This window comes from Chrysochloris asiatica, unplaced genomic scaffold, assembly GCF_000296735.1.
Source record: "Chrysochloris asiatica unplaced genomic scaffold, ChrAsi1.0 scaffold00271, whole genome shotgun sequence".
Taxonomy (NCBI): domain Eukaryota; kingdom Metazoa; phylum Chordata; class Mammalia; order Afrosoricida; family Chrysochloridae; genus Chrysochloris; species Chrysochloris asiatica.
Genome location: NW_006408789.1, coordinates 3,549,872 through 3,559,019, shown reverse-complemented (window position 1 = coordinate 3,559,019; position 9,148 = coordinate 3,549,872). Strand labels below are relative to the sequence as shown.

At 41.3% G+C, this 9,148-nt stretch overlaps 1 protein-coding gene across 1 annotated transcript in view; it reads left to right on the top strand.

Annotated features, from left to right (window-relative positions):
- RGS17 (regulator of G-protein signaling 17) overlaps nucleotides 1-9,148 on the top strand; it is a 169,089-nt gene that overhangs the window by 107,125 nt on the left and 52,816 nt on the right. The window contains exon 2 of the mRNA XM_006874355.1: nucleotides 6,266-6,409. Within this exon, the coding sequence (XP_006874417.1) occupies nucleotides 6,291-6,409 (119 nt within the window). The 5' untranslated portion in view covers nucleotides 6,266-6,290. The remainder of the gene's footprint in view (nucleotides 1-6,265; nucleotides 6,410-9,148) is intronic.

Below are 9,148 nucleotides of genomic sequence, written 5' to 3'. Positions count from 1 at the left end.
ATTGCAATGAAATGATGAGTATAAAACCAGTGTTCTCCCATGTAAACTATCACTCAATTCATAATAAAAACTTAAAAAAAAATCAGCCTGCTATATTTGGTCAAACACATAATTAACTCACCCCAGATGTGATGGCTGGAACCACAGTTGCCGTGGCAGGACCTGACCAAATGATTTCGTGAGTCTTATGTGGACTGTGGGCCAGACACTGCTGCATATGGTTGCTGAGGAACGCCTGGTGGGTTTGAACTGCCGACCTTAACAATTCAAACCAACCTTGTGGTCCAGTGTTTATCCTATAGTGCCACACCAAGACTCCTGTCATGTGCTTACTATATGTACAAGGATTTGTTCCAAGGATGTTAGATGTCCATTTACTCATTACAGTTGCTGTTCTGCGCCCTCAAGTTGCTTCTGACTCAGAGCCACTCTGCATAGGGTTCCCAAGGAGCAATTGATGAGTTTGAACCTCGACTTTGTGGTTAGCAGTCCAGTACTTATCTTACAGTGCCACAGTCCTGATGTATTCTGTTGTTATCAATTATAAACTACAAATGAGGAAACTGGCTCAGAGAATTGAAGTAAGTTATTGAAGGTCAGCCTACTGATGGCAGAAGATTTCAACACAGACAGCCTGAGCCCATACTGTGGGTGGGTGTGAGGGAGAGTGACTGTCTTAATTTCTGTTTTGGGTTGAATTGTGTCCTCCAGAAATTTCAGTTTTAAATCCTAACCTGTGTACTTAGGGTTAATGGTGCTATAGGATAAGCAAAGGACCTCAAGGTCGATTTGAACTGCAAGGTCAGCAGTTCATCCTCACCAGCTGCTCCTTGGAAACCCTATACAGGGTTGCTATGAGTCAGAACTGACTCGATGGCACTTAACAACAATACTTATGGTTGGATAACCACAAAGTTGGTGATTCAAACCCATTAGCCAATCCTCGGAGACCCTGTACAAGGTCACTATGAGTTGGAACCAACTCCATGACACTTAACCACAACAACACATTTATGGTTACAATCTCATTTGGGAAGGGTTTTTTGTTGTTGTTGTGTTCCTGAAGCAGTATTAGTGTTGTTGCTGTGAATGTTAAATGCCATCAACCCTGTATAGGATTTCCGAGGAGTGGTTGGTGAGTTTGAACTGCCAACCTTACATCGAATGCTTATACTACAGCGCCACACCAGGACTCCAGTATTAGGTCGGAAGTGTTTTAAGTTCATCTTTTTTTGAGATGTAACAGGGCAGATTAAGCAAACTTGCAAGAACAATTGGAGGAGAAGATACACGCCGTATGATTGCCAAGGAACATAAAAATAGAAGCTGAGCAGAGACAAGGACCATCCCCCAAAGCAGATAAGAGAGAGCATGCGCCTATAACTGGCACCCTGAATGTAGACTTCTAGCCTCCCTACACTGTGAAAGAAATGCATTTCTGTTCGTTAAAGACAGCCACTTGTCATAATTCTGTCATAGCAGCACTAGATAAGTAAGACAGTTTCCTGGGGCAACAGCAAAGTACCACAAGGTGGGTGACTCTGAAGAACAGAAATATATTTCTCACAGTTCAGGAGATACCGTCAGAATTCAGACTGTCCGCAGGACCCGGTTCTCTCTGTCCATGCTACAGGAAACTCTCCCATGCCGGAACCCTGGGCATTTGCCGGTGCACCCTGGCTTGTGGATGGATCCTCACGTGGTGTCTCCCTATTGTGTGTGTAACTGTCTGTTCCCCTTTTACAAGGATGAGGACAAGGACAAACCTTACTTCAGTATGACTTAACTGTGATGTTTTCCGAGAAAGGCCCCATTTCCCCAAACAAGCTAACAATTCAGCAAAATGTCATGGGGACGTTCAGCCTATAACTTTGCCACTTGTGTATTTATAAGTTTGTGACACCAAGAGCAGGATGAGAAATCATTCATCTGGCTGGGCAGAGCCCCATTTTCCCAAACTGATGGTCTCAGCTCTCCAATAATGTCTTGATCATTAAGACAGATGAGGGAGATTTCCTTTCATCTAAAGTCAGGAAATATAAAGTATTATTCTTACGGTCATACATCAATAAATCCTAACCCCCATACGTATGGACTCCTGGTGTGGCGCTATAAGATCAGCACTGGACTGCAAACCACAAGGTTGGCAGTTCAGACCCTCCAACTGCTCCTCAGAAACCCTATACAGGATCACTGTGAGTTGGAACCAACTCGAAAACACTTAACAAAAACAACATGCCTATGGTTGGAGTCCTGGTATGGCACTATAGGATAAGCAGTAGACTGCTAACCACAAGATTGGTGGTTCAGACCCAACAACCACTCTTCAGAGACCCTATGCAGGGTTGCTGTGAGTTAGAACCACCTCTACAGCACTTAACAACAACGTCCTTATCGTTATAAACTCATTAGGCAATGGGATCAAGCAAATTTTATATGAATTTTAAGATAAAACCTGAGTCTTTACATTGTAGTAGGCCATTCACTCCTCCAGGATTCTTGGAGATGAGTTGACTCCCATCTTCCTTTAGGGATACTTTGAGAAGGATAAGAAGCCATGTTCAAACTCGACAGTGTGCCTTGGGACTAAATTGTCTGCAAAACTTCCAACTCACTGCCTTGAGAAAACAGATGTCTGAAGACTCTTGTATTCACCACCATCAATAATCATTGTATATTGTGCATTTATGTAGACATGTCATTAAGTGCCCTGGAGTCTGTTACGACTCATAGCTATCCTATATAGGGTTTCTGAGGAGCGACTGGTGAGTTTGAACCACCGACCTTGTGGTCCAGTGCATGATCCTACAGTGCCACACCAGGACCTCCCACTGTAGACATAAAGGAGACTAAAATGTCCTGCACATCTAACACAGTATCTGCACTCAGCTACCATGATTTCAAATACATTTTCAGAGATTGTCTGTATCAATGGACACCCAAGATGGCATTTCCATCTGTATTATTCAGAATGAATATCTAACAATGGGGAAATTAAGATATTCCATTCTCAACGAAGCTACTGAATCTTTCTGCAGATCTCTGTGACATAGAACCTATCTGGTACAAAATTATATTGCACTGGGTGCGTGTATGTATGTGTGCATGTGTGCTTCTAAAGAAGAAATTTAAATATAGATATGAATGAAAGGTAATGAAACAACAACTCCTATATCCAATTTCCCAATTAAACAATATTAATATTATGTCTTTAGGAGCTCTGGTTGTATAGTGATTATGAGTTGGACTGCCAACCTCAAGGTCAGCAGTTCGAAACTACCAGCCGTTCCACAGGAGGAAGATGAGGCTTTCTGCTCCTGTAAAGATGTACAGCCTTAGTAACCCAATGCAGGGTTGCTATGAGTCAGAACCGACTCCATGGTGCACAACCACCAACACACCACCATCTCCACCAATATTGTTTTTGCTTGAGATCTTTCTTAAGGAAAAGAATAATTGTAAGCCTTTCTTCTCTAATCACATTCCCATAGTCATGGATCCAGGTCATGCTTTTATAACTGCTACAGCCATTATCTGGACTAGATAGGTAATATTATTTTGTATATGTCTGAGGATTATGTTAATAATACAATTCGGTATTTAATGATTTGCATCTTACTTTCTATTCATCATTGTTTTGCAATGTGCCCAGATTGATTCATATTGATTTAAGCTATTCCTTTTGACTGCTGTTTGATGAGTCATCGCATATCAAATATAATTATGAGTATTTCCAATTTATTGTTGTTAAATGCTATGTTGGGTTTCCGAGGCTTTTTAAATCTTTGTGGAAGCAGAGAACCTCATCTTTCTCCTGAAATTTCCAATTTAGCATATTTTTTAAATACTGTAATTAATATTTTATATGCATCTCAAAGTTAATTCAGTGTATGGTTGGTCGGTTATGTGCTGTGAAGTCGGTTCCCACTCATAGCGACCCTGTACAGGGTTTCCAAGGCTATAAATGTTTACGGGAGCAGAAAGTCTCATCTTTCTCCATGGAGCAGCTAGTAGTTTCGAACTGCTGCCCTTGTGGTTTGCAGCCTGATTCGTAACCACTACGTTACCAGAGCTCCTTAATTACATATATAGACATGAAAAATGATTCACAGGTTACATGTATGGTTAACTGTTACTATTGTTATCACTGAGTCAGCCTGAACTCATACCAAACCCATATGACTGAGTAGAACTACCCCACAGAGTTTTCTAGGCTGCCACCTTTACAAGAGCGCGTCACCAGGTCATTCTCCTAATGCACATATGACAATATTAGGTGTATGATTTACACATATTGCATATTTACTAAAAATGTCTCAGTAAAATAATTTCCTTTTTTCTAAGAGATCATATTAATTAATTTATTTATTCAAAAAAAAACAAGTGTAGTTACTTTACCCTCAATAAACTTAAAATTAGGGTTGGTGACTACTTATTTGGACTGATTTGCAAAGCCGCGAGGTGGACTAGCCTATGCCCCATGGTTTTCTCATCTGCTGTAATATATAAATTCCATCAAAGTTGTTCCCCCAGGAATTCAGTGTTATCTTATCTTGTCACAATTTCCATTAAAATGAAAATGTCTTCAGGGAGTTGGGGGACGGAGGACACACCTTTGCAGTGGTGACACCTGGCAGAGAATAAAGGACCTTTGGCAACACTGACAAGATTAGACTTTGTGACTGGGATCTTAAAATCGTAGGAGTGGTCATGAGTGTGATTGGTTTCTAGAAAACTGGGATTTTAAAAGCTTCTGAGGGGTCAAGGTGCAACTATTGGTTTCTAGAAAGCCAAAGATGCTCAGAAACAATTAGTCCCATGGACTAAAGAACCATGTGGACATCAGTCTCCATGACCCTGACACCAGAAAAACAAGATGGCGCCTGGCTACCACTACCAATCACTCTGAAAGGGTGATTAGAAGGTCCTGGATAGAATGGGAGGAAAATGTGAAAGAAAACTCAAACTTATAAAAAAGAGATCTGGCTTACTGGGTGGATAGAGACTGATGGAACCAAGACTAAAATCCTTAGTCTCCCTTCAGTTCTGGAAATGAACTCATTCTCCTGATTCAATTTTCAGACAATACTAGATAGATCTATTATTGTGAAGTGCCGTCAAGTCGGTTCCCACCCATAGCGGCCCTGTATAGGGTTTCCGAGGAGCAGCTGGTGAGCTTGAACCGCCAGCCTTGCAGTTCAAATGGCTTTGCAGTCCGGCGCATTAACCCACAGCACCACACCAGGACTCCAGATAGATCTAGAGGGGGAACAGTAACACTATTGAGGGGTGCACACCTTGGAATAACCAACCATTTGAGATCAAAAGGGCAGAATTTACCCAAGGGCAAAGTACAGAAGAGACAGGAAAGGACGAGGAATGGAAACAGGAAACACAGGACTGAAGTGGGATCGGTGATAGTACATCCAGAGGATTTATAGTCCGTGAGATGAAACAAAATGTGTATGAGTTGTTGGATGTAAAACTGTTGATATTCTCTGTAAACCGTCACCCAATTCAAAATAGAAAGTTAAAAGAAAAAAAAAAAAAAAAGATTAGGCTGTGAAGGTCAGTCAAAAGTGCAAAAAGATTCAGTGAGAAACCACCAAAAACAAGCTTGATACCTTCTTCACAATTTTATATATCGTACAAAATCTTGCAGAAATGATTTGTAAAGCTCAGTTACCAATGCTGTAAACAGTAATGGAGAAATAGGTTACCCAGACTTCCTATAATCATTCAAAGGTCTTCATGTAGGAAAGTAGACTTAGTAATTATTGAACAAAGAAAGAAGTTATAAAACAATTTCTTTCAGACTTTACCATATTTATTTACCTTATCAGCTGATTTAAATTACATTGGCCATATTTTATGATTTTATGCAGCAGATAATAGTAGAAGTTAGCCACCCAAGTTTCTAAAGTAATTGCTGTTCTTGTTAAGTGCCATTGAGTCAGTTCTGACCCATAGCGACCCTTTAGTCACTCCAAGGAGTGACCAGTGAGCTTGAACCACCAACCTTGCAGTTGAAACCACCTATGCAGTCTAGCACATTAATCCATAGTGCCACACCAGGACTCCAAGTCTCTAGAGTAGTCTCCTCAGAGTTTTCCCTGAAAATTTCCAGTTTGACAGCTGAAATTCCTTGGTTTTATCTTTTTAAAAAGTTATTTCCCCATTTCCATTTAAGCGTGCTTCATTCGCTGTAGGCAGTTTATCTTTATTCTAATGTTTTCTGTACTTTGTGCTTTCTCTTTCCCTTCAGCTGACTGGGTATTGAAGCAGCTGAAATGCGAAAAAGGCAGCAGACACAAAATGAAGGAACGCCCGCTGTGTCTCAAGCACCTGGGAACCAGAGACCCAACAACACGTGCTGCTTTTGCTGGTGCTGTTGTTGCAGCTGCTCCTGGTATGTCTTGTTACCTGTGTGATGTCATACCTGGGCCAGCTCATCAGTAGGATGAACATGCTGTGCAATGTGCCTTTTTTTTCTTTCCAAGTACACATTGCTACCAAATAATACAGTATGCCTCAGAATCTACATTTCAGTGGGTGTTGTTGTTAAGTGCTATCCATTCAGTTCCAACTCAGTGACCTTGTATATGGTTTCCAATATGTGGCTGGTAGGTTTGAGCCACCAACCTTAACCTTAATAGTCCAGTGCTTATTCTGTAGTGCCAGACCAGTATGCCATTTAAATTTTTCTCTTTTTTCTATGAAACTAGCTCAGTTTAAGAACTCCTGTCCTCTGCATATGCACATGAATGTATTGTATTTCTGTCTGTAGAACCCTTCCTCCTTCATTGTGTCTCACCTCCTTGGGGCTCAATAAAATTATTGTTAATAAAATAAGAACATATAGGATAATGTTCCTCCAGAATTAACTAACTTGCAAAGGGCTAGGTGGGAGGGATTCAGTGTGCTTGTGTGACGTCATTGACCTGCACTCGGGAGACTTCACTTGAGGCTCATCTTGTCCATTCCTAAACTTCTCAGAACATGGGTTCTTCACAGAAGATAACACAACTCTTTTCTGTGCATTTAAATTTGATAGGTTAAAAAAATGAAATAATGATTTTTATATCATGTTCTCCTCTACCTATGCTTCTTAAAGATACAGAGAAAAGTAAGATTACAGTTCTGTGTTTATTTATCTGGAAAGAATATACTTACTCTCCAGTCTCACAGAATGTGCAAACATGTTAAGATCATATCTCGAATCTAATTTCGTGGTTATGGGCTGTTTCGTCAGTGTCTGTCATACAAGTAATAGTGAGTCAGACTGTCAACCTCAGTCACAGATATCCTACCAATAAGGGCAGAGAGACAACTGCTACCAACTTGTGCCCACAAATCTAGGAGGTTCTGGGCTATGCCAAGTCTGAAGGCTAAGCTACTAAATTAAAAATGCTGAAATTAGAGGCAGAGTCTGCTTTCCAATGTGATTTTGTCACTCCTGGGTTGTGACATTGTGGAAAACCTTAATCTCTTTGGTCGTTGCTTTTTTTCACTGGAAAAATAATAAAAAGTGGAATAATAATGAATCAAAATTATAATGATTCTGACACTAAAAGAACCTGCTCAGTTCCCAGTTCCCAAAACATCTGTAAATAAATGTCGGGAGGTCCCTGAGCGCCAGGATTTACACAGATGACATTCCCCCAGGGAGGACACACATGTACCGGGCCTTCTCTTAGATCCACAGTGTTGGGGTCCTTTAAGATTCAATTTTCATGATGAACCTTCTGGACTAGCAAGGTCTTCGGAATCATACTGTTAGCATTTCCTAAGGGTTGGCTCATGGGGCTGTTGTAGTTGTTAAGTGCCATCTAGTTGGTTCCTACTCCATAGCAACCCTGTGTAGGGTTTCCGAGGAGTGGCTGGTGAGTTTGAACCACCGACCTTGCTGCTCCAATGACCTTGCAGCCTAGTGTTTATCCTACAGCTCCACAAGTTGTTGTTGTTGTCGATTCTGACCCATAGCGACCCTGTATACGGTTTCCAAGGAGCAGCTGGTGAGCTTGCACTGCCGATCTTACAGTTCAAACGGCTTTGCAGTCTGACGCATTAAACCCATGGTGCCACACCAGGACTCCACAGCGCCACAAGAGGACTCCTTAAATTCTGCTTAAAGCTGGACAAATACATTATCACCTGCTGTGGAGAATTCTGTTTCTATATCTTCTTTGTACTCTGCCACATACCCGTCATAAATATATGATCTTTATCTGCCAAAACTCACATATGAACGGCTTCAAGATTGAAACATCAAACTACAATGCTGACATTGTGTTGTACTGAACTCCTGGTGTGGTGCTGTAGGATCGGCACTGGATTGTGAACCACAAGGATGGTGGTTCAAACCCATCAGCTGCTCCTCAGGAATCCTAGAGGGTCACTATGGTTTGGAACCCACACAATGGCACTTAACAACAACAGGTTGTACTGTATTGCTTGCTGAAACAAACGGGAGTTTGATGGCGTCTTAAGGTAAGCAGTGAGCTGATAACCGAAAGGTCAGCAATTTGAAACCATCAGCCACTTCTTGGGCGAAAGATGAGGCGGCTGTTGCCTTGCAGGTGTGCAGCCTCAACCACCCGATGGAGCCGCTCTGCTCTGTGCTCTGGGATCACTCTGTGTTGGAATGGACTTGATGGCAGTTGGTTTGGGGTCAAACAGATCTTTAGTCAGATTTGCTTTTATCTGACATTTACGCATCTGGTGAGATTTGTTTTTATTCAGTTTTTAAATTTTTATTTCAACTTACCTGCCGCTTATTTTTAACATCAGAAATTAAGATCACAATTTGTTGAATATAACAATTTTGCTTCTTTTCCAAATTGAGAAATACATTTTGTAAAATAAATAAATAAAGGTCTAGCTTTTTAAATGTTTTATTATGAATTATGTGATACTTTACTTGGGAAGAACATTAGTTTTTACATTCATCCTATCATGTATCATTTCATTACCATGGTTACAATCCCCTCCATGCATCATCAACCAACCAAAGGGTAGACCCTGCAAGCCTGCCCCCCGGATCGTCAGCACACAGCCCCTCTCCCACTCTGGGTCTGGAGTTCCCAGCTGCTCCATCTCTCCACGTCGTCGTCTCTGCCTCCATCTCTGGCATCACTGCTTCTCTGGG